We start from the raw sequence: 26039 nt of genomic DNA, 5'->3' as shown, positions 1-26039 counted from the left end.
AAGTTTTGTTCAGCCAGTGAACTGAAGAGTTGTGTTTGAACAGCATTACCCATAGATGTGGTCTGAATTCTTTCTCTTGGTCTACATACACACACTACAGAAGTGGTACTGTACACTGTTTAATTTCACCATTCTTAACGAGACCATCACACACAGTTCCACTGATTTAACCAGCTCTTCACGAAATACAGAATAGCGTATTTCTTGTTCCCAGGCCCAGGACTTTCAACACAACAGTCAGAGAGCAATCAAACTTGCCACAGGTAGTTTTGATCATATCAAATTCACATTCTTTGTCCTTCTAAGTGCAATGGATTGAACAAGTCTCAACATAAAACTTGGGGGAAGAAAAGAAGAAAAGAAAACCTAACCTCAGAAATATATAGTAATCTGCCCTCCTACCTGCTGTGCATCTGTCAGCAGGACATAAACAAAGCTGATTTCAATCTAAACAATAACACAGAAGACTGGTCAGATGCTAAGACAATGCCATTTGATACCTCCCACATTTTATTTATTACTAGGATCTACATTTGTGGCACCTACATGCTCAGCACCAAATGCTCAAAACTATGAGTTTTTAAGCTGTTAGCCAAACCCCCATTTGGTTCTCAGTAATTCACAGATTTAAATTTTAAGATTTTATGATCATTAGTTACTGCAGTGAAACTACAAATGCAAGCATGAGTTTCAAGGTGTCACAACCAAACATGCACCCAAACAGGTTGTTCAGAGGAGTTGTGGATGCCAATTCCTGGAAGTCTTCAAGGCTTGGGGGGGATGGAACTTTGAGCAACCTGGTCTAGAGGAAGGTGTCCTTGCCCATGGCCGGGCGGTTGAAACTAGATGGAAACTAGTCTTTAAAGGACTCTTCCAACCCAAATCAGATTGTGATTCTATAAGCAATGACAGGAAGGGGAAGTTTATTTGAACATGAACAGCAAAGCTGTTAGACAGCATGATAAAAATTGTTAAATACAAAAGAAAAATTAAGTAGAAGGCATGATTCCTGGGATACTACGGATGAACTAAGTCTTTGGGAGTCTTGTGAATAACTTTAAGGAAGACCTTCAAGCAACCACTGAGGAAACACACATGATTTGACTCTGAGCTCTTCAACAGGTATATCACAAGATTGCTCAGCTCTAAGGTTTGAAAGAACAAGCAGGAAGCTTAATAGACTACTGAACTGTAAAGGAGACTAAAGTGGATTAAAGAGGAGAAGTAAAGAGACACACCAGTAACTGGTGGAGATTTTCCCAACTGTAATAGGAGTGGTACTTGCTTGTTTTTCCTACTCATGGCAAAGGGACTCACCAGTTAACAACAAGCATGATACACACATGAATCAGAACCTACATTTCTGAGAAAACATCCACCAACAGAAAGAGGTGAATGGAAAAAAACATTCAGAGTTATTTCAAAAAACCCACGGTGTCTCAACAGACCTTAATAATTCTTAGTAGCACCTTCTCTCAAAGTCATGCATGTTTGCACATGTGCAAGACTTGGTAAAGAAAGTCTCTCTGGAGTTACCTGGGATGATCACTGTAAGCTTAAGAGGTTGCTAATGCTCCTAAGGAAGACTTGGAGGCAAACCTGTATCTGTTCCCTGATCAGGTTGGTTTGATATGCAAAGCTACTGCTGAACTCTAGGAGAGGATAATAAGAAAGTTGGGGTCATAAACAGAACACAGTTCCCTCCTAGAGACCAACACAGTTGCAGATAAGAATTATTTGAATAATTCAGTTGTTATAATATCAACACATGCTGTTATTTCATTCAAGTAAAAGGCATTGGCTTGCAAATAATCTATTTGAAACACAGTATGGAATGACATTGAATTATAGCCATTTCCCACAGAAATGGCTCCTGTCACAGTCGGAGAGAGTCTTCAAGAAATCTCAGTTTTGTGCTGATTTGGTCAGGAATTGAAATGGCGGGGGGAAGAGTTACTAAGGAACAGCAGGCCAGGAGCAGGAGAAAGGTCTGTAGTCTTAATTGATACTAACATTAAAAAGCAGTGCAACAAGAGAAGACTCAAGATGTGAGTTTTACTGCTTTGGAAGTGAAAATAAATCATCATTAGAAACCCTAGGCAGGAAGTCACTGAAATCCGAGTTCTTCATTCATCCCAACTACATGCTGCATTGATGTATTGCAAACCCTTTTTTTTGCAGGGAGATTAAGTAGCTTATTCTCAGTACTGGACAAGGTGAAAGACCCAGATATAGCTCTTACATATGAGAGCCCAAGACACATAGATCGTTTTGCTTTCTACTCCTACCTCAGGAATGGGGAATGTGGTATAAATTACAGCTAAATGGGTCCCCAAGATGTTGCCATCCACAAAACTGACATCATGTGCAGATATAGCTCTCCCTCCTTCACACTATCTGTGGTTAAGAGGGTTGTGACTTTTCTAGCCATCCAGCCCAAAGCCCAGTCCAATCACTTGGACAAGGTAAAGAAATTTGCTTAGCTAAATCTGTATTAACATGATCAAGCAAGCCAGAAATCCTGACTGTTTCCTTCCAGAATTCATATCTATTTCCTCTTCTACTGTAAGCAAAGTAGTTTCATGAGGATGTGATAACAGAACATGAGTTATCACATGAATACTTACAAATTCAAATGAAAAAGCCCTTGATGTGGAAAGTGCTGTGAATTCTACTACTGAACAATCAACCTTTATTTGCCTAGCTAGCAGTACCTCAAGCAGAAGTTATTTGCTTTAACTCCACCTGAAAAAAATCTGATTCCTGACTAAGTACTGCCTTTTTTATAAGATACGAGTTATGAAGTTTTGTTCTGTTTTTTTCTAGGAATCAAACATGTAAAAAACATCACACAAACATGAAGCTGAGTACCTCAAACTACTGAGCCTTCCAAATGATTATCTCTTCTCCCCATTTCTGCATTCTTTGACTCTGCACTTATTTAAGTATACTAGATTTCAGCATTTACTGGTTTTCCCACATACTCCAATGTACTTCAAGTGACTAAAATGAAACCACAAGAGGGAAAACTACTAGGATGACTGTTGCTGAGGAGGAAAAACCAGCAACCCAGGTCTGGCTCCCTCAAACCGTCTGATGATTCGCATTTAAAGTGTTGAGAGTTAAGAGTCATCTTCTGCCCGGATTTGTACTGCTGCAAGTCAGCTGAGCTTATGAAATAGCTCTGGCACCATGAAGAGGACTGTCCCCTCCACAGGATACGAGTAATGGCCATTTGAGTAAATGCAAGTTACTCACATCCTGCTAGTGGACTAATCTGTCTCTCTACATTCACGCTCATTTTTAGTTGCCTCCAGGAATCTGAAGGTGAATCTCATTTGTTACCTAATGAAAGTAATTTCACCAGATACAACACAAGCACACTGAAAAACCACCATTACTCATACATACAGTGTAAGCAATGCAGCATTTCTTGAGTTGCTTAATTAGGGTCCATCTCTGAACACTCAGCATTCCCCACACAAGCCTCGATCTCCCTGGCTGGCTACTGTCCATTCCCAGCTGATTTGCTCCAGCTCTTAAAGAGCAATATGACCTCCTCTTTCATTATCCACTCACTCTTACTTATTATTCTTTTAAACTGGAGTGATCCCCCAAAAGTGGGGTGACAGATTGTACATCTTCCTCAGAGCCCGAGACCTATCTCCCCTTTTTCAAAATGGAAGTGGACCAAGCATTCTTTCATTAAACTACACATATTTTAAATAACAGACACACAATGACCATCCAGTCAACCTTAGCAGGCATTCAAAAGTGATAGACTGATACCTATTTATTATTCAAGTTTATATATACAATTACGGAGAATATATACCTACATACACAAAACAAGCACTTAGAAATAACTACAAACAGGCAATTCTACCTAAAAAATGAAATTATTCCAATTAAATAAAGTACTGTCAATTATATGTCTCAGTAACAGGTACACCAAAGGAAGGTGAAGGCACAATGGTCGAAGAACTGAATGCATCAGAAGAATTTAGTGACCCAGCCACAGAGATGAGATAATATAGAGTTCTGAAGAAACAAGCCACACAGTTTCATAAAGTCTGTTAAATCACAGCAGTGCAATTAGAGGAGGATAAAAAATTACCAACTGGTACTGAGATAACCATAGGGCTGTGACCCTGACTTTAACAGAAGGAAAGAGGTTTTGTACCGTAAGCAGTGCGAAGCACAGGTTAAGATGCAGAATCAACTGATCAGAAGTACCCTGCTAACCTGTCAACTCCTCTACCTAATGAAAATGCTGCAGGTCTAACCTGGACTTCAGTAAAGCACGTAATGACATGCCATATGTTAGTGAGATCAGAAAAAAACTGACAGACAAGATTTACACAGTTAAGGAAAAGGCACGTGCTCTTTACCCAGTAACATACCACGTTTAAAGAGAAAGCAGTGGGATAGGGCAGCGTTTCTCAAGTTTTTAATAATGGTGGCTACCAAGATCCAAGCCGCAAGGGAGTCCTTTAGCTTTGCACAAGGGAAGCGCGGGCAGGTCCCGTGAAGGGAGCCCGGCGCACGCAAAGATCGGGGAGAGGCTCGGCGGTGGGAGAGGAGAGGCCATGCGCTCGGGAGGGCACGGCCAACACAGCCGGGGAAGCTGCGGCAGCGGCCGGGCTGCCGGCGGCCCCGGGGCGCCGCTTCTCCGTCACCTTGACCGCGGGGCCGCGGCTGCGGAGCTCCGACCGCGGGCCGGGAGAGCTCTCCGCGCCCGCACGGAGCCCGGCCGCCGCGGCGGAGCTCAGCCTCGGAGCAGCGGAGCTACTCGCTCTCGTTTTCAGCCGAGCTTTTATCACCCCGCGTACGAAAGCCACGCAACAGACCGGACCGGGGGAGCGCCATCGGCAAACTGACGTGGCTCCAGCGCGGCACAAACTCCGGTGCGCGAGTCCCGGCGGCGGCACGGAGCTGCCCCGAGCACGGGCTGCTCCTCAGCCCGGCCGCGCTCGGTGCGGCAGCTCCGCGGCCCCGCGGCTCTGCCCCACGACGGGACGGTCCGGCTCCGGCCGAGGCTCCCCGCCGCCCCCGGCCCCCAGCCGCGTTTGCCCCGCGGCTTCCCCGAGCAGCAGCGCGGGGGAAACCTACCTGCCGAACCGCCCAGGGCATCCTCGCTCTCCAAAACGCCTCTGTGCTTCGCCCCGCGGAGCTCCCCCTTGGATTTCCAAACGAGCTTTACCATCTTGATCATCTCGGGCAAGTCCCAGGCCAGGGTCCCCTGCTGATAACCGGGCAGGCTGCCCATGGGAAAGGGCATCGCCTCGTCCCCCGCCCTCCTCCGCCTGCCCGGCTCTGCCGCGGGGAAGAAGCGCTCCAGCACCGGCATCCTGGCCCGGGCCCCCCGCCGGGGAGCGGCAGCCACCCCCCGGCCCGAGCAGCCGCGATGGGCATCCAGAGCGGGGCGAGGGCGCCCGGCTGCCCACCGCCGCCGCCCCTCGCCAGGGGCGCGCCCGGCCCCGCGGAAGGAAGGAGCGCCGGGCTCCGGCGGCCGCGCTCGGCTCCCGCCGCTGCGCGCCCTCAGCCCGCCGCCAGGCGCCTGCAGCCGGGGCGAAGCGGCTGCCGGGCAGGCGCGGGGCCGCCGCTCATGCCGGCGCGGCGCCGGGACCCGGGGGCGGGGGCTCGGGCCGCTGCTGCGGGCGGCACTCGGGGCAGCGGGGCCGCGCCGGCACAGCCGCAGCTCGCACCCCGCTAAGCGCCGCGGCGGAAACACTTTGACTTTATCCCTGCCGTGATGGCATGGGGGAGCCCCCACCGCCCCGCCTTCCTCCTCGCCCCGCTGGCTGCGGAGCCGGTGGGGGTTTTGGCCTTTTAGTCAAACCCCGCCGTCACCTCGGCTGCCCTTCGGCGGGAGGATGGGCGGTGATTCACGGGACGCTGCGAGGGCCGGGAGCGGAGAACGAGTGCGCTGCCCCCGCCCGCCCCGCTCCCGAACGCCAGCCCCAGCGGGCACCCAGAGCGGCAGCGGAGGGGCCGGCACTTGAGGGGTCGCAGAGGAACGAGTTGCTGAAAGGACGGGTCTAGGGGAGCGTGTTGGGGTCTGCCCCGCGCCCGCAGTCAATGCGGCTCTAAAGCTCCACCTGAACGGGTTCACTTTAGGACAGTGCCTGGTGGCAGCGGTCGCTCCCAGACTACGACGAGGAGGCAATTATTCATCGCTAATCTTTAAAAACAAGGCAAAGCCGCCCGGGGGTGTGCTCTGGCTCATCCAGCAGCAGAGGTGGCGTGCTGGGGCTGCGCAGCTGTCAGCGAGGGCTTCCCCGGACTTGAGGGCTGCCTTCGGCCAGACCCTGTAGCAGCACCCGGCCCTTCCCGGGGATCCCAGACCCGGAGGGGCCTTGGATTTTCACAACATTTATGTTGCCTTTATACAAGATACAGCTTTTAGCCTGATCGTGGTACTGGTCTGTCTCTTAGTTTGCGGAGCGCACAGCATAGGGGTGGAGGTTGAGCTCTTGCACCAGCCCTTAGTTTTCAGTAAAATTGCAGACTTTTTTAATTGGATTTTACTGGGCATTATAGCTTTCCCTCGCATGCATAGTTAATACATTTGTCTTCTCTGGGTTACATTCAATGTTCTGCCTTCTCTCCAGATGGAAAAATAAACCGTCAAACAAGCAGGATCTTCCTTCCCACAGGAAGAGAAGCCAAGAGAATGGACTGAAACTTAACACCCTTACATGTAGAAAACAGTGCACGCCTCTCCTCCTCATATTAACATCATGCCGTTTCCCCTGTTACAGGATCTCTGTCTTGAATATATTGATGTTCCAACCTCAAACTGACAGCTGTAATGGTTTGCTAAAGTTTTCATTGCAGACTGTTGTGCCATAGTATTGGCGCTCTACACTTGGTAGCTTTGCCTTGAAAATTATGAAGCAATTCCAAAGTAGTGTAGTAATGTTGTTGTTGTGCTGTTATTTTTCAGTCTTTTGTATCAGGATATCCTGACTCTTGAACAAAGGAGTTAAGAACAAAGAAATAGATGATGGGCAGTACAGTAGCACAAGCACTGACAACATTAATATAATCTGTGATTATAATTTTCTAGAAAGGCAAATTTTATTGGTTTTATTTTCATATGGCTTATTGTGATATTTTAGGTGTTTTATATTGGTGAGTCTCATGCAATTACTCTTTGAAGCACTGTTCCTATCAAAGAGGGATAAACTCTGCAACTGAAGTCCGGAAGACTTTGAAGACTCTTTGCCAACTGAGTAGTTTAAACCTTACACCCCAACTACTTAATTTTAGTTTTGTGCAACAAGGAGTTGTAGTAACTTTTTTCAGCTATTGTTTTCCCTCTTTGTTTACCTCTGTGGTCCCCACTGAGGCAAAGAGCAGAAGTGCCAGGGTGCTCTGAAAGAAAAGCTATCCTTGTGCCATTTCCAGCTTCACTGAACACAAAAAGTGACCAAGAAATAACTGAAGGCGGCACTTAGTGCTGTGGTTTAGCCACAGGGTGATGTACTGCCAAAGGTTGGACTCAATGGTCATGGATATCCTTCCCACCCATAATGATTCTATGATAAAGGATACCAGACATTGTGAAAGGCAATGTATTCACAGATGTCCAGACTAATTTTTAGATGAATATCTGAATATTTAAGTGGTCAACAGAACTTAGCCACCAGCCCTCTTGAGAGCAACAATAAAAATCTACTGATATTTCAAAATCTACCCTACCTTCTTGCGTCCTTAAAACTGTGAAAGGTTCTGTATCATTTGTAGTTGGATCACTTGGGTAGGTACCTGTCTTATGCATAGGATCAGGATTAATTGTTGTATTTGTTTTCACTTACAGTTCTACAGGTGCAAAGGAGGAGGCCAGTCAAAAAAGAAATTGAAATACATCTATTGTTGTAGTATCAGTATTTCAAGAAGCTGTGTAATAAACCAAACAAAATGTATATACTTTTTCTCTTGTAAAATTGCTATCAAATGAAAACAACTGTTTTAGATAGCGTGGAGTTTTTGGATTTGTTTTTCTTTCTGATTTCTGGCCAGTTTAAGGATCAGCAGTTGTGAATGAAAAAAAAATATATTCAAATTGTTGCTTGGCTTTTATGGGTATGTCTGTAAATTAATTAATGTTATTCTTAATAAACTTATGCTTCACAGTTGTTCTCCAATTCAATGATTACTTATCTTGAATTCATCCAAGATTTTCCTGTAACTGACTTTTTTTTTTGGTCTTTTTCATTATAAGAATGCAGCCACATATGAGCTGCTCACAGGAAAGCCTGGGAGATCGATATGTGAATATGAGGAGTTCTAGCACCAAAAATCAGCTGCAGCATCACTCTCAGAGATTTCCAATTGACAAAATGCTCAGATTTTGCAAGTTCTCTGTTTCTTTGACTTCAGCTGTGCTGTGGTGATTTACCCAACTTGAAGATGTGACCTCAACATCATGCATACTCCTACACAGCAACGTACCCAGCCATTTGTAACTGCATTTTAAACAGTCCTTCAGCAAGCCTGGCTCACCTAGAAGTTCTCTTTTGCATTCACACTTGAAGGAAATAGTTCAGCAGAGATGGATTGCTTTATTTCTATCAACTGCATTTCTCTCTGACTCCGAGTTAAAGAAGCTTAAGTGATTACAAGAGAAATATAAATGCATTAGCTCTGTCCCTCATTCATTCTGAGAAGCAATGCCAAAAAAAGGCAAATGGAGTCATCTGAAAACATGACAAGGCAGTGCATATTTCCACAGGTAGACATGAGAACTGGAAAAGACTTGAGGAAAGGAATACTGTAGTGGGAGAAAAGTGAAGAGAGTAAGCTGACAGATTAATAGCTGGTGTTTCATAGTTGGTGTCTCTTAAAAAAAGTTTTGCTTGTTTGCTTATTCACTCCAAAGTTATGTACTAAGAGCAGCAGCAGCAGCAGAATTGCATGCCAGATGGTAGAGGAAGTGCCTCGTGTATCTTTCCAGTCTACTGAAGCCTGCAGGGTTCTTGTTAACACACTGCTCTGGTTTTCATTGCAAATCCCTTTCTTCCCCTTTTTTCTTTTCCTTCCTTCAAAGAAAAAGGAGGGAGGGGGGAAGAAAAAAAAAAAGTAAAAAAGAAAAGCCATAGTTTAAACTGGCAATAGCACCATCCTTTTGGCTTTGAGCTACCCTGTCTTGTGCCAAATATACTGTCTCCAGCAGCTCTCCCACAACAAATCAGTCCAGACACACAAAAGCTGTAAAAAAAGAATGGTGAAGAAAGATCCTCGATTCTCCTCTTCTAGCCCCCCACAGCCTTTTCCTTTTGCTTCCCTCCTCCAGCTCCATTCCCGAGCAGGGGTCTCCTTGCCAGCACTGTGAGCGATACTGGGACCTCCAGGCTGCAGTTCTGCTGACAGCTTCCTTAGAGCACAGGCGCCTCTGCCTTTCTGCATTAACAGGCCATTGTAAAGCACAAGTTATACTCTATTATTCCTCCCACTTCCATCTGATAGCTGATGTTTTAAAAAATGGCTCACAAATTATTGGCGTGGCGGAGTCATTACTTTTGGAAACTTTGCCTATTCTTTCAGCTAACCCACACCACTGCATTGTATCAGAGCTTGCATTTCCAAACAGATACCTAAAAAGATTTAATATAGTCTGTTTTTACAGTACATTATTTAAAAATTTTTGGAAAATGCTCCCAATTTTTAAGTGATTCAGAAACATGAAGAAGTCCAAATGTAGAGACCAGTTTCAAAGACTATAAAATACTGATTTTTAGAAAGTGTAAAGCATGTCTTTATATGGCACTTCTTAGTGCAATCATCTTAAATCAGTAGTTGCTTATGAAAAGTATGCCTATGTCTCTGTCCCAGGGATTGTGGAGTCATGCAGGGACCATAGGTGAGGCCATTGCCTAGGGTCAGAGCCAGGAGATGACACCATCACCAGAATCAAGTTTTAGGAGGTTTCAGGGTGAGTTCAGTGTAGAAGAGAAGATTGCAAGCACTGGGGCACAGTCCCTACACAGAAAGTTAAAAAAATAGTGCTCATTTTCAGGGCAGCATAATCAGAGCAACAGAGAAAACAAGAATGCAAGTGAGTAACTTTTAAAAGGGACAAGGGAACAGAGTGCCTAAAAAAGTTGGAGAATATGACAGAAGAAACATAAGCAGGGGCAGTTATGCAGAATTTTTTCTAATAACCTCCTGGAAGGCTTCTTTCATCACTTTAAAAATCATAGTATAATTTTCTTATTTTTTGCCCCACATTTGTCTCATTCCAGATGTCTATTATTTTTAATGTCATTCTTACTAGTAAGAACAATTACTCTTATTTATGGCTATCATTGCAATTACTTCATTAAATATGAAAAATTTTATATTTATTTGAGGACAGTTGCTGTGTCTTTGCTCTGAAGTGGACATATCAAATTCTCTAAATTTTATCTCAGACCATTTTTCACAACCCTGAAATTATTGTAGTATTTTTACTATGAATTCTCATCAATTCACTAACTTTTCTTTGATGCATACTTAAGGTATGCAATAGATTATTTTTCCTGCTACCAACTCGCTGTCAAGAGCAGTGAGCTGAATTGCTAAGAGAATGGTACAATTAATTAATTAATTAGTTCATATTGCCTGAACTTTGCGCAGCATCATGCCTTGAGAGCCTCACCTACTGGGAAATGTAGAAGACAGGCAGTAATGTTCTGTGTGTTCATAAACTGTTGGTTGTTTTCATCAGTTAATCAGATTGCTTGGAAAAACGTTCTGGAAATGGAGGAATAAGGATTGCTTGAGTTCTGTAGGGCAAGGAGAAAATGCCTTTTTCATTTTTAGTGTAAGTGAGAGAATAAAATTTTAAGATTAATGATTTGTACTACTAACTAAGCAAAAATGCTTGCAGCAAAGGAATAAACAGAAGTCCATAACTAATTGGAAACAGCGAGGTGGTGTAATATTTCCTTTGCTTGCTCAGGAGAATTAAAAGTTCAGCATACTGAATGTGATGATTCAAATTTCCCATAGTAAACAGCAAAATTCTATGTGGCTTTAAAGGAAAGAGAAAATAGCAGAGAATAGGTTCATCTCATCTTAATAAACCATAATAAGAAAGTAATAATGATAAACTGAAAGGGAATTGCCAGCAGGATATTTGATTGTGTTGCAAAATGTATCTGATGGACTCTATTAGTTTATTTCTTCCCATAGTTCTTACACACAAACAAAATTTACCTGATCCAAGGCAAAGTTAAGGGACTTTAAAAAAACCCATTGCCTGAGTTTACAGAATGATCATTGTACCAGATGCTTAATGATGGACTAGGCTAATGGAGTACGAGGTTAAGAACACTGCATCAGCTTGAAAATGTTGGTAGAAATCAGGTAGGTGGAAAATAATAACCTGTTATTTGAGACAGTAGACATGCTAGTAATCATCTTTATGAAACAACCCTATGAAAAGAATAACCTCTGCATCCCACAGGATTCCCTCTAGGGAATACATGAAAAAAAAGCTGAGTAGAAAAAGGAACTGAGCATGTGAGAGACACCTATCCCTTAAATACATAACTAATAGTAAGTAACTGTATGGTCTCAATGAATTCAAAGGGATTACTGCCATCTTTAAAGCTAAGAATGTGCATAGATATTTTTTTTGTTGGAACCTATATATCTAAAAATTATTGCAGCAGTTTGGCAGATGAGAGATGTGCCACATTTGAAATGTTTCTTCTGTCTTTCTTCTCTTAGCTTAATGAGATGGCGTAGGTGGCCGCATGGCCTCTGGTGTCCTTGCCCCTTATGGTATTCAGAAAGGACTTGTGGCTATGATTTTGTCTTTTTCTGTCTTTTGAAATTATAAAAGTGAGTAGCTCAGAAATATGCATTAAGTGATATCTAGTTCAATTTTTTTGTCAAAGAAAGCTTAATACTGTAAGGATAAATGAAATGGAAATATAAGGATAAATACAGATGAATAATAGTACTTGCTCCCTCTTTTGTAAATCAGATATCACAAGATCTGATAACTTTGTTTTTCCTTTTCACTTTTAAAATGCAGATTAATATTTGACTAGGAAAAGAAGCACTATTTTAAATAAAATTAATGCATGTTTCTTAACTTCGTTAACTTGTTAGGTATTCAATGGCTGCACATATTAATATTGCAGAGTATCTACACGTCATTATTCTTCAGTCTTTATCTTTCTGACTTTAATAATTAATGGTGATTTAAATAATCCCATTTAGACCTTATAATGAGCATTAGGATTGCATAGGTGCATACCTCTTCCAAATTTATTCCTCTTTGCAATGCAAGAGTTAAATAATAAACTGAATTGCATTTTTTCTGATGCCACTCTGGTTACAGACTTATTATTATCTGACTAAAAAGCTTGGTACTTTGGTCATGTTGAATAGGTAGGCCACTAAGTATTTCAGATTAAATATCTATGATGCTTGAGTACCTACACTTCTGCTCAGGTTGTATCCACACTTTGTGTTTCTTTATGCTGCCTGCACATCAGCATTCCAATGACGTGCAGATCCCAAAGCTGGCATTATTTGCCCTCTCACAGATGCCCTATGGCTTTCTTTCCCTCTTTGCATCTTGCATGACAGCAGTGGGTGCAGTTTGCCGTGGGGATGGACAGGAGATGCAGCTGGGAAGTCATGGGAAAACCCTAACAATGATGCACAAATATCCTAGTCATAAACTAAGCTCCCTCTGACCTAGTTTCTCATGACTGCAAAATCAGGCCATATTTACTGTAATCAAGCTCTTTGCATTTCTTACAAATGCATTTGTGTAAATGTAGCTCCACTGGGATGAGCAGCTTTGGAAATATGCTGCCACCCCTGTCCTGGCATTTTTTTACCATGCATTTAAAACCCACTGATAATCATGCAAACACATGTTGATTCTTTTCTTCACTACAGATTCTTCTTGAAATATATTCATACTGATGAAGCTGCGGAAGGAAAAACTCTGAGTAGATAGCCTAGGAGGAAAAGCTCTTTCCACTAGATCTGCAGATGGAGGGAAGGCTTTCTGGAAAACCTGTTTCTCTCACATGTGTTTGGTCAGGCTGCTCTCAGTAATGTAGTTCCAGATGTACTGTGCTTTCCAAGATATCCTGACAATGTGTAAAGCCATAAATGTTTTCTAAGATATCTGTTACATTTTTTTTCCAGTCCAGACAATCACACATCATTTTTCCAGGCTCTGCACAGCTTTTTGATACCAATAATAATTTAGATATGCAGCAATTGTAAGATTTAAAAACCACTAATGGTTAGTAAAAGAAGAAAGTATTCAGGTTTTTTTGAAAAGATGGTCATGCAAATACTGTACTATATACAAATTTTTCCCCAGACCTTAGCCACATATCAAAATGTGAGCTTCGGTCATGGTATTGATATCCATAAATATCTCTTTCCATGAGTAACAGTGCAGTTACATAAGTTTTCAGGTGGGACTGCCAGTCAAAAGTTCTGTCTCCCTTCCACCATCTGCGGTACTAGGAACTACATTTGCTTGTGCTTTTTTCCTGAGGTTTGCAATATTTTCAATCTATTTGTCTTAGGTTTGCAGTATCGTGTGCCAAATCAAGTAAAAGGCATCACTGGCTACTTAATTATACAATTTTAAGACTTTTGGGTTACACTCTTTAGCTTGCTGTCTGCTCCTCTAGAAACAGCAAAACCATTTTCAGCCACCTTGGGTTGAGATGAAAGCTAAACCTAAATTTTCAGCCACCTTGGGTTGAGATGAAAGCTAAAACTAAGAGTCATTGCTCCCACAATCCATGTCTGCCAGTTGCAACCTGAAGGTGCTTAATTCAGAACCAAGCTCAGATCCTTAGAATGACAGGTGCCATTTTCTCTGTATAAGCATGGGCTTGTCAAACAGTCACCCTTTTATTGGAATCTGTGGAGTTCTGACCACACTCAGAGAAGCTGACTGAGGGAGGTTGCTGTGGGTTTCCATCAGCCAAGGAAAGACAATTTTGATGCTCAAGGGAGCACGGAATTTCCAGGGACAATTTTGCTTCCCTGTTCTATATCCACTGTCCATACAGCTCTTGAGCGCTTTGAATAGTGGAGATGTTACAGAGTGTTTGTTACTGTGTCCCACAATCAGAGTTTTAAAAAAAGTCCAAGCAATTGCCTAGTCTATCTTTTTACTTGTTTTTAATTGAATATTGTAAATACACTAAATAAATAAAATGTTTTATGTTATTTTTATCAGGAACTTTCTATGCGCTTCAATGAAACCCATTACGTAGTTATTGCTGGCCTTTTTTAAAGCATAATATCAATGTTCAAGTAGTACCAGATGAAACTGATTTCAGCCACCACTAACTCTGGCTTTTCAGAAAGGGAAAGGAATCCTTCAGTATTTCCAACTTCAGTTGGAACATTGGTGCAGGAAACAATTTAACAGGGCTAGTGCGCAAGGAAGTGATGTAACTTTTACCAAATTTTCTGACTGTGTGGAAAAAAGAGTAAAGTATCAATTGGCCTACTACCCTGTTAAGCCACTAGCTTCCTGTCCTGTCCCAGTGCATTGAAAAATGAAGTGCATCTCCTTTACTGACATTTGCAGTCTACATCAACTGGTTTCTTATTGGTTAAATATCAGATTTCCAACTATGCCGTAACATGTGCTTGAGCAAGTCCAATAGGAAATAGTTAAATAAGTCTCATTTTGGCCTGAACATAAACTTCCCTTTCCAGTCATATCAGAAACAGAAGTGTGTGCTGATCTAGCACTGCCTTTTTGTTCATTAATGTATTATTTAAAAAATCCTGGTTCAGAATACAATTCCTAAGACAATGGTAGTAATGTTAGCAGTAGCAAGTTGGAAAGCAGAATTTGTTTCACAAAAATGTCAGATTTTTTTTATTAGACGTTAGAAGTTAAAACCAAATGTCCATCAAGCAGAATTTAAATTTTTGCAGGAAATGACTTCTGAGAAAATATTTTTTTTCTTTTGATATAGTGCATATTCTGTTGGGATAACCTCAAAAATTTGCAATATAATAAGAGATCCTATAACCTGGTATTTGAATAACATTTAACCTGGTATTTCAATAAAATTTGAATAAACATGTTAGAATATTAAAGCCTAAATAAATTAACAAAACAATAGTGAAGGAAGATTGCCAGAAAAGGTCAGAATGTAATGCTAGTTGTTTTCTTAACAAAATGAGAAACAAGTAGCATCTTTTCCCCTACAGAAAAAATTGCTGGAAAAAAAGAAAAAAGGAAATACTGCCTTTTCTAAGGCAGTATGAATCCACTGGGGAAAAAAAACCCCAAAACAACCTGATAGCATCTCTGTAGCACTCAAATATCTTTGAACCAGTAGGGGTAAAATCCCCACCTTTGTGGCTGTGTGGGTGATGTCCTTTCCTGTAGCTGGGACCAATGTACTGTGATAGAGGAATTGGCAGAAATGTTCCTGTTGAAGCAAGGTTAAACAATGAAGAGATATACAGGAGAAAATTCATGGCAAAAGAGAACCATAGAATAGTTTGGAATGGAAGGGAGCTCTAAATATCATCTAGTCCAAAGCTCCTGCAATGAGGAGACATCTTCAACTAGATCAGGTTGCTCAGAGGCCTCTCCAGGCCAGCCTTGAATGGTTCCAGAGGTGGGGCATCCACCATTTCTCTGGTCATATGCACCTGTAACTGTAGACACCTTCAGTGACTGGTAACTATTTAGTATTTAATTACTTGTATTTTATTTAAAAAAAAAAAACAACAGAAGAACCTCAGCATTTATTAAACAGGTGATAGTTTTCTAGATAAGATGAAAAATGTTAAGCTCATAGTTTATATATTTAAACATTAAAGGTAAATAGTAGTTTCATTTAACATGTACATGAATTTTAGGTTATTTTTGTCGTCTCACTGCAGCATAGAGTCAAATATAACTTTTCTAATAGCTTTTTTTTTCTTTAATACTAAGTACCAATATATTTTAGTGTGTATGTGGGAGTACAAATCATTCAAATTAGATAATGTGGTAACAGATGTCTATGTTATTTGAGCCTTATTTTGCTAGATGTCATACAGACAGGTTGTAATTATCATTTAAAGGTCAGTTTAAGAAACAGGGAGGCTTTCACAATGCCAACTAGTTTACTTAGCCTTCTACTCTGAATCACTGCATCAGAGAGTCTGTGTCTTCCCTTTGACTCAAAGAGGAACCATGGAAAACAGCTAGACAATTTAACCAACCAAGTTTTGTGTTGATATTTGGGTAAGCTAATTGTACTTAAATTATAGTAATGGACAGTGGAGTAGCATTTGAGACAGACCAACTGTCCTAAATTGTAACCTTTGCTGTTTAAACATTGTGTAGTAGAACTTGGCATACATCCAAGCAAACAAACTTTCCTTCTTTTTGTTTTGATGTTCAAAATGTTCCATTGCTTTAGAAATAAATAAATATTGGAGTCATCTGTGCATCCCAGTTTTTGCTGAGATCAGAAGTAGGATAAGAATGGCACAGAAGGCACTTCCAGGGAAGAGAATCTCATGAGAAAATTCTGATCTCAGGTTTTCTGCCTAAATTCCAAGATACTAAGATAAATAGAAACATTCAGTATTTGATATTTAAAAAAAAAATGCACTCACCAAAGCTTTTGAGGCTTGCCTGTTATCTACTAAATGTATCAGGAGTATTGTTTGAGAAGTGTTGATTTTGTAAATTCAGTCTCTGAAGCTTGAGGAAACAGTAATAGCAATGGCTGTGTGAATATCTGTAAACTAACACAATAACCAAAACAGTTTTGTTTTCACCAGTTCTCATAATATATATTCTTATTTAAGGAGTTCCACTGTATTGGTGGCATTTCAATACTTCCCCTCTCCCACATACTGTCCTTATGGGAAAATAAAGGAAAATGAGCTGTGCTTTCCTAACAGTCTTCCATCTCTATAGATGTCACCTGAAGAGTATTTGTGAAAAGATCTGTCACAAATTACACATATTCTTGAAACTGCTTTTGCTTGAAGATGCTTTTCAGAGCAGATACAAACTCAGCTCTCTGGTCTGTCACAATTCCTGTGACAAGAACTACTAAGAAATCAGTTGTAATCACTTTGGCTATATCTAAGCTGCCTTGACTCTGGAGTTCCTCCTCCTTCTATGGCTGGCATGGAGGCAACTGAGATCTGGGATGAGATCTTCAGCCTATTTCTTGTTTTTCTTTTGCCTCCTGGTTTCTCTGTGAAAAAGTCCAGGGATGTAAGTCAAAAAAGCACCATGCTGCACGGGATAATAGTGCTTGATAAGGAAACCAGAACTAAGCTCTTTGTAACATCTGCCACACTGTATACATGTAATTATTGTCTTTGGGTAATATGGGAATAGTGCTAACTTTTTTCAAAGGAAGAAAGTAAGGTTAGGAATAATAAACCTCTAGTCTACTACAATAACAGAGGCCTTACACCTCTTTCTAAACACATTTATTTTGAAGAATCTGTCTCAAACATAGTTGTATACATATAGTTTAATAGTTGGACTTGATGATCTAAAATGTCTTCTCTAATGTAAATGATTCTGTGGTTCTGTGAACCTGGACTATCAAGATTTATAGCTATCTAGTCACCCTCAGGGCACAAGTGCAATTGGCAAGACAGTACAAATAACAAATGCGAGTTGAAATGTAACCCTGTTAGCCAGGTTCAGATATGGTGGTGTTTTTCCCAGGGAGCCGAGCAGGAGTTCCTCACTTTGCAATGTCTGTGAGTCATGCCAGGTAGCACTGGCAGCCCTGCCTGACCTTGCCAAGCGCCGTGTCCCCAGCTGACCTGAGCCTCTCGGTGCCAGGGACACGTGAGAAGCCTTTCCCTGGGCCAGCTGTGTGCAGGCAGAGAGTGCTTGCAACCACCCCTAAAGCCCTCAGCAGGCACAGTGTTCAAGTGATGTTATTGTTGTCTTTTTGTCCAGCCCAGTTCTGGTTGGGCAATTCTTGTTGGCAAGAAGTGTCTTGCATCTTTAGCTGCTTTTACTACGAATATTTAAAAGAGTTTTTTGTTTTGTTTTGTTTTGTTTTTTCTCAAAATAATTTGATTATTTGTGTTTGATTATTTGTGTTGTCTTGCCAATAACTCCTGGGCTATAGGTGAGGGTACAGTTGCCAACTATGGGAATAGCTGTAAGCTCTGCTGTTCACCTATGACTGAAGTGTGACTAATACTGAAGAGGACTGGATATTAGTGGTGCAATTTCTATCTATGGAACTTGAATAGATTGTGAGCAAAAATTTAAAATAATGTTGTGTCCAAACCAATATTTTGGTCAGAAAAGTGGGATAAAGACCAATTCTTGGCAGGAAAGTGGGATTAAACACCAATACTAAGAATCATCTGTCATTGTCACAAGTAACAAAGGCCACAGTTACTTTATCTCCTTTATGGTTTGTGAGGAGTCATTTCCCTTCATTTCACACAGGGAAGGCTGCTTACCTAATTTACCTTTCATTCCAGTCCTGTTGTGACCGGTGGATCAGCTGAAGGGTTGCAGCTGGCAGGCACGGCCTGCACGTGCAGCCTGGCCCAGGCTGGGCAGAGCTGTGGGCCTGGCTGGAGCCTGAGAGCTTGGGAGGTGAAATGCGCTCAGAAATTTCCCTATCTGGCCTATCACCAGCACTGCATGCTGCAGCACTGAAATCAGCTGCAACAAATGCTTGCCTTCTCACCTAAATACCAAAAAAGTGCTATTGCTGTGAGATGAGCCAATTTGCTCTACACAGTAAGTGAAGGGATGTGCGTCTCTGAGAGGAGCTGGCACTTAAATGTGTTTCAACATGAGCTACCCTGGATGAAATGCTGTGAAGCAGTAAGAGAGGGAGGCAGAAATTCCTGTGTGTGATTTCTCTGTTCCGGATGTGTGTGGCCTTGGGTGGGAGGAAAATCTTTCCATCCCATCTGAAAGTAACAGTGTCTTGTTTATGAGAACAGCATAGACTTTGGAAAGTTGTTATTCTAAATATCTGTAATCAGTTTTTGTGCATTTCTTTCACATGTGCCATTTTCCATATTACTGAAGACACCTATTTTTGTTCAATTTTGCTGAGAATATACATTAAACTCCTCCAATTGCACTACACTAAAAAGCATTTAAATGTATGAAATCCCTTTTCATTATGAATCTATAGATTATAAAACTTAGAAGCTGGTTTCCAAAGAGACTGCTGATTTGGATGTCCAGATTCCAGACAATCCAGTTAGAAGCAGGTAAAATTAATTGATTTTTCAAGAGCTAATTAATAAGTACCATTTCACTAAAAGGGTATTTCTTTAACATATTGCATGCTGGTATCATAAAATCATAGCCTGAAGTTTTAAGTTATGATGGAAAAGATATAATAGCTGAGGTATCATGATTCCTTAAAGAGCCAAATTGCCTTTTTAAATATGTGGTATCATGTTTCTTGGCTGGACTAATTCCTCCCATGTCATGGAATATTATCTGCATTCTCAGAGCATGTCCAATTTAGTGATTTTTCTCTTTTATACCATGTAAAATGCCTTTTACATACGCATTGTATTGCATTTGCATAGTACTGCACAAATGAGCATTGTACATTCTCTAGAAAACGTGTATTCCTGCTAATGCCCATGTATGTGGACTAGGCATGCATGCAGACATAGCAAGGCAAGCTAACACTCCCACACATGCACTTCTGGGACATTTAGAATTCAAAACATAAGTATCAGGCAATGTGACACTCTCTCTCTACACCTGTAGCTGCATTACCTACCATCATTGTTGAAAAATTAAGGTTGGACATCAGTTGCAACCGAGTGTTTTAGGATTTCCTGAATTATTCTATAACCAGAACTGGCTTTTAAACATGACATGAACTGGATGTCTGATTTGCCATACAGGTGAGCCCTCTCAAAGTCTTACTGGCCTCTCCCATTGCTGTTCCTCCACACAGAGGAGGAAATTCTTGAACAAGTCATCCTTGGGTCCCTTCTAGTTAACCAACAGGAACAACTTATTTGATTCATAGGAGGTATTTACATTGCCCCACTTTATTTTGAGAGATGAAAAGAGCTGTCAAAATGCCTGTGTCTTTCTGTTGACTGACAAGAAGCCTCAGATATAAACATTCTTACTGTGGACATATAAAGGTAAAAAAAATAAGAGGTAAGGAGAAAGCACACTGCTCCCCTGGCCATTCAATGTGCTCTCTGTAAAGAGAATTTACTGCCCTCAGTATTGTGCAATAACAGTTTCTCCTTTAGAGCTCAGATTGCCCATTTTTACTCTTCAATCAGGACCTTTCTGTGCCTTATTGTCTCCTGCTTTCTTTACTTTTCTGAGATGAAACTCCTTGAGCAGTAATTTAATAGAGTGAGAATATAGTTAAAGACTTCAGAATGAGGAGTTTGTTTATAATGTTATAAAGTTCCATAATTTCTTTTGTACATTTATTTTGTATGTCTGATCTATGCATAAAACATGACTACACAAGCCTAGGAAATATATGAATCTTTATATTTTGGCTCAATACCAGTCTCATACAAACTTTACCTCACTTCATTCATCCAAAACAATCTAGAACTTCTGCCAGGGTTATCTATTTCTATATTCAGTCTACGATGGAAAAAGAGGTTACAAATATTAACAGCTATTCCATAATGACGAGACAATGAAATGAAATACCTCCAAGTAACTCCATTAGATTTTAATTATTTTTTCCCCTATAGAAGCCTGAGGAAATTAAAAAAAATCCCATTTAGATAGGCCAAGTTTTAGGGGACAGTTAATGACAGAAACAGTAATTACAGGAAAGGCTACCTCAAAGAGCCTGAGTTCCACATCAGTAACAAACTGTTACTGATGAATCAAGAAGATAAGACTACCTTTACGGACAAACGGGAAAGGGTCTAAAAACAGATATTCCTGTTAACAATGGGAAAATATCTGGAGAAAAGCCAAAGTCTCATTTATTTGCGCAGCCTTTAGGGAAAAAAGTATAATGTATGGTTGCCATGTAAGGAATATGAGAAAGCAAATGGTAACTGAGAGGCTGTTCAAACAGAAATCCATCTTAAAAGGTAGCGTATATGATTTCTAGGGTTTGTACGTGATGAAGCTTTTGTAATACTTATGTGGATGGATTGAGGATGTTTATAAAGACACACAAAAGTGGGTTTTAGCATAGGAAAGAGAGAGAGCACTGTAGGGAGTCTGACTTCCTGTCACATAATTGAGCAAAGTATTGAAGGAGAAGAGGCATATCAATTTTGTGGTGGTGGGAGGTGAGAAGGAGAAGGCTGCTGGGAGCTGCAGCTGCCCTGAGCCTGAGGAATTACTTTGTTTGTTACAACCTTGTGAGCTTCCATGTGTTTGTTTCCCTGGGGGCAAGAGCTAAAACTTGTTATGATGCGATAGTCCTTGACTTCCTGGGAGCAGCAGATAGCCCACCACATGGCTAATAGCCTCAAAGCACTGCGGTGGCCAAACCACCCACCTCCTACAATCTCCTGTCAGTCAATGGGTGGTGTGAAAAAAGCTTCCACTACAATTCTAGGTGACCCATTGGGACTGCTGGGACTCAGCACTGACATGTTTTTTCGAGAGGGATGGATGGTTGAGCAGCTGTAGAGCAGAAGCAGGGATGAGAGTTTGGTGAGGACAGAAGTAGCAGACTGCCTAGGTCTCGTGACAGCCCAGGGTGAGTTGAAAGTGGCAAATTCAGGCACAATTAACAATGAACCCCACAAGTACATCAGTTGGAATTTTTGCTGCCTTGTAGGATGAAATAGGCCAGCCTGTAGAGAGAACTGGATGGAGATGGAAGGTATTCACCGCAGCTGCTCTCTGCTGGCTGGAGCTAGAACTAGACGCCCACAGGCGCGGGGAGATGTATGTGTTCCTTGCTTTTGTCATCTGATAACTTCCTGGACTTCGAACTGGGAGAGTCTTAAGTTTTTACCTCACCATAAAATGAAATGCCAAGAGCATCAGGTCTGTAATTTAACAATAATCATGAAGCCAGTAAGTGTAGCTTTGTTTAAGTAAGACCTGGTTAGGTCACATCTCTTAAAAGTAAATGAGAAGGAAAGATTAAAGTGGGTTCAGCAGCAAACAATTATCTTTGACCACATGTTATCAACTAGATGGCCTTATGCCTTTAAGTCTAGGTTAATTATGGTTTTTTCCAACAATATCCAATTACATGACGAATAACCTTGGCATCTAAGGCAGGAACCTCTGATATGCGTCACTTCTTACCTCAAGAAGACTGTTTATCAGAGTTATCAGTGCTGGCTGCTGAAAAATCAGCCTGCTATTGTTACATTCCTATTCAGAGCATGCTGTCTTCCAAAACATCCAAGCAGACCTGACAGACTGATGGCTGAGAGTGCTTTGACACACTCTGCCAGAGGGAACTCCTGGGGGGAATAAGCCAACTGCATTCATTGCACTTCCTCCTTTGTAGTGTGTGTTAGGGTAGCTTGGGAATCCAGGGGAAGTCTCTTCTGTAAGAGACAAAGCAGCAAGTGCATATTGGAAATATTCAAGTCATATTTCTGCATTGCACTTATTTTACTCCAGGTTCTTGTTAGGCCAGTGGTTACAAATTACAAGGACAGAAATATCTTACACTGTGGAAAAAAAGGCTTTTATGTACAGGGATCACTCTGCGATCGCTCCACAAAGAGAGAAGCATTCCATGACTAACCTGCCATCCCACCAGCAATAAAGACCGAAAAGCATTATTAGAATGAGTGTTACCAATAAAATGCTTCCTAAGAATAGATTAGAAGGTGATGTAGTTTGTACAGTAACATCTTGTACTGTTTTAAAATAAGAAGACACTATAAATTGGAAAACGAAAGCATGAACCTCAGTACAGAATTGTTTGGGATATTCATTAATATCAATGGCTATTTGATATATATTATTTATTTATCAATTTAGCTATATAATTCTCTAATTAACCTGGGATTTGCACTTATTATATATGTCTTGTTTGAATTTTGGGTTAATGCTTTAGAAACTGTCTACTGTCCCAAATAAAAATTATCTTCCCAGCCCTTTGCCAGAAAAAAATAAGCTTTTTTTTAGACTCATAGCTAATAAAACTTTTGTTAATAATTAAAGACTGTTGATGATTAGAAGCACCCTAAAGCTGCTATACATGTATGGCATGTATACATATATATATCATGCTACACAGATAAGATCTATCAGTCTGTGTTTCTTAGTGATTGTGAAAACATAGTCATCGAGATGTTACAAACTAGATCCAAAAAATGTTCCTGAACTGGGATTTTAGAACTTCAAATAGGATTCCTTGGATTTTACATCCAAGGATAAGACCCTGAAAACTCCCATTTCACTTTTGTTTGACATTGAAAATGCTTCAACACTCTGCCTGGCGCAAATTTCTTGCTTTGCTTTCTTGCTTTCTAACTTTAAAACCCAGTTGGTTTCTGAAACATTTGAGTGAGACCATACTCAAAATAACCTCAGATTGAGACAGAGCTCAGAAGCCACTGCTGCTTTCATGTTCCATCCGATTTGCATCCATTTTTTTTTTTCCCTCCAGAAAAGAACACTTTTTCTGTAGTTCCCTTGGGTTCACTCTAGTTAGTGTTCTCAGTACCTGCCAGGTACAGCTTGTCACAAGCTCTAGCAGTGACCACGACAAAATAGGACCAAGAAGAAAAGAGACACCTTTTCTCTATATAACAATAAAACTGAGCATGGAATTTATATATCAGTTTAGCATTTATAAGGGTTATCCGTAAATTGGGGAAGCAGGTTAAATTTCACTCTCTGCTGGGGGAAAGGCTTTTTCCACAACTTGTAGCTCCTAGCAGACCTCTTGCCTGCAGCGTTAGGTGTACTGAGCAGGACCAGCCTGTCTGTGCAATAAAGAATTCAAGGTTAGTTGTGTACGTGTGTGCAAATGTGAAATGAGTTTGTAGTGTAATGGTTTTGACATGGACCTAGGATGAGGGAGAATGGAAGTCATGTTTGAACTTCATAGTCTTCTTGGATTTTATTACATGACTTCCATGGAGTACATCTAGTCTGGAGACCAGAGTTTAGGAGTGCTTCTTCAGAAGTGTGTGATTTTAACTGGAGCAGATTAAGCTCTAATTTTAAAATTAAATTTATTTTTGGCTTTCAAATTCAACCTTTTTTATTTAAGATTTGTTTTCATTTTAAAGTAGCTTTACAATAGTTCTTTATGGTTAAAAAATTGGTCAGGTGCTTGTAAGCCAAATGAAATGACTGAGAGTCCTCAAGTGAACAGGGACTGTTTGCAATGAGTTTGTTCAAATTCTTTTTCTAATTGGCTGATAAGCTATATACAGATGCTTTCAAAGTCCCTCTGGGACACGAGTGACTATTTCAATACTTAATAACTTTTAAAGACTGAGCCTGCAGTTTTCCTGTTCCAGTGTTGCTGCTTTATTTTGTGGATATATATTTGAGTTCCCCATTTGAATCAACATTTGCACTTCTGAGGCAGACTCAGACTCAAATTGCTGTGATGTTTTGCCTTGGAAAAATTACAAATAACTTGCCACCAAGTCTTGCATTACACACCAGCCAGCACTTTCGGGTAGCTTTACAATGACAAGGAAAATACAGACAAAGAGCTGTTCTACCAAGAAAGATGCATTCATTCTGGTGGTCTGGCTTCAGAAACCTGATTGAAAACAGCTTCTTTGTTTGTTTGTTTTTGTGATAGTCAAAGGGTAACTGGCAAGTGTTTGTGCCCCAGCACTCATGGGAGAAAACAGCCCGGAACGTGGGAGCAGGTGTTGCACTGGCCAACTTGAAACAGAGGGAAGATGACTAAAACCCCCCTTCATTCTCATCCCTTGCCAAATTAAATCCAATTTAGAGCAATGTGTTGCTACACATTGCCCCAACAATTAAAGACTTATTTATTTTAAAACTGAAGAAGTCTTGTTTTACAGTACCATAACAACTGCTCTTACAAAAGAGATGCCACAGGATCAGTGAGCAAAGGGTGTTAGGAACAGAATTTTATATCTTTTCAAGCAGACAGCTCCTCCATGAGCAGGACAGTCACAAACTGCACAACAGCACCAATCTAGAGCTGACATAGGCACTACAGCAGCTCCATCCCTCCCCTTACATCACCCATGTCACTGTGTTAATCCAACTCATCTTCCTTTTTGTCAGATAAGTTAACTGCCACAAAGCTGGCTCACTAGAGATCTTACTTGTTAGCTCTAAGTGAACAAGCTTAATTAGGAAACATGGTAGAAACTGAAATGTTGGCCACAAATTATTTTTATCAAAAAATTCCTGTATTCCACAGGGAATTTTTCCTATTTGTCAGAGCGGTTTAGTGCTCATTTTCTTCCACAAATGAAATTTCAGTTTTCATCTGTAAATGCTGGATTCACAGATGCTATGGGAATTCCTCAGGTGAACCTTAGCATGTCTGTCTCTTTATCCCATTTTCTTCTGTGACTGCAGTTACTCAGGCAAGCTGAACCTGCTGTGAGCTGTCACCAGGGACTCCAGTCATATGCTGGAGTAACTCAGTGAGACACACAGTGATGCACCTCCCACACAAAAGACTGAAGCACACAGACCTTTAACAACCCTGCCTTTTAAATGCCACATCAGCTTTTCTGAATCTAAAGCTTGTTACCAGCCAAAGAATTTCGCTAAAAGCTATTGGATTTGGGTCACAAGTTTTCATCTGAAATGTAATTGTAAGATCTAATTTCAGGAATATGATTTTTTTCAAACATTTCTGAAGTAATTCTTCTTCCAGCCAACTTAGGTATACACTTGCTATCAAAAGCAGGCAAGTTTTTTAGTGGAAAAGAAGTGAGCATAGTGACAGGAAAAACAAGGACAGGAACTAAATGATGGGCCCTGCCTATGTGAACCTAAACTTCTGGTGTAGCTCCCACCAAGGGAGGTAAATATGTCCATAATGTGAGATCCTGCATCACATCTTGTTCCTCTCAAGGCAGCTTCAGCAAGAATACAAAAACCAGATGGATGAAGGTGCTAGTAGCTCAGTAAT

The 26039-nt window shown here is 41.0% G+C and overlaps 1 protein-coding gene across 2 annotated transcripts in view; it reads right to left on the bottom strand.

Annotated features, from left to right (window-relative positions):
• PDE7B (phosphodiesterase 7B) overlaps positions 1-26039 on the bottom strand; it is a 170427-nt gene that overhangs the window by 76847 nt on the left and 67541 nt on the right. The window contains exon 1 of one of the 2 annotated variants that reach the window (XM_058801585.1): positions 5113-5391. The exons of the other annotated variant lie outside the window; for it this stretch is intronic. Coding sequence (XP_058657568.1) covers positions 5113-5350 — 238 coding nt within the window. The 5' untranslated portion in view covers positions 5351-5391. Of the gene's footprint in view, positions 1-5112; positions 5392-26039 lie in introns of those variants that run through there. 2 annotated transcript variants of the gene reach the window in all.

The sequence above is a fragment of the Ammospiza caudacuta genome, chromosome 3 (genome assembly GCF_027887145.1).
Source record: "Ammospiza caudacuta isolate bAmmCau1 chromosome 3, bAmmCau1.pri, whole genome shotgun sequence".
In the NCBI taxonomy this organism is placed as follows: Eukaryota; Metazoa; Chordata; class Aves; order Passeriformes; family Passerellidae; genus Ammospiza; species Ammospiza caudacuta.
Note: the sequence above shows the minus strand (reverse complement) of the source record. Positions and strands in the feature narration are given on the sequence as shown.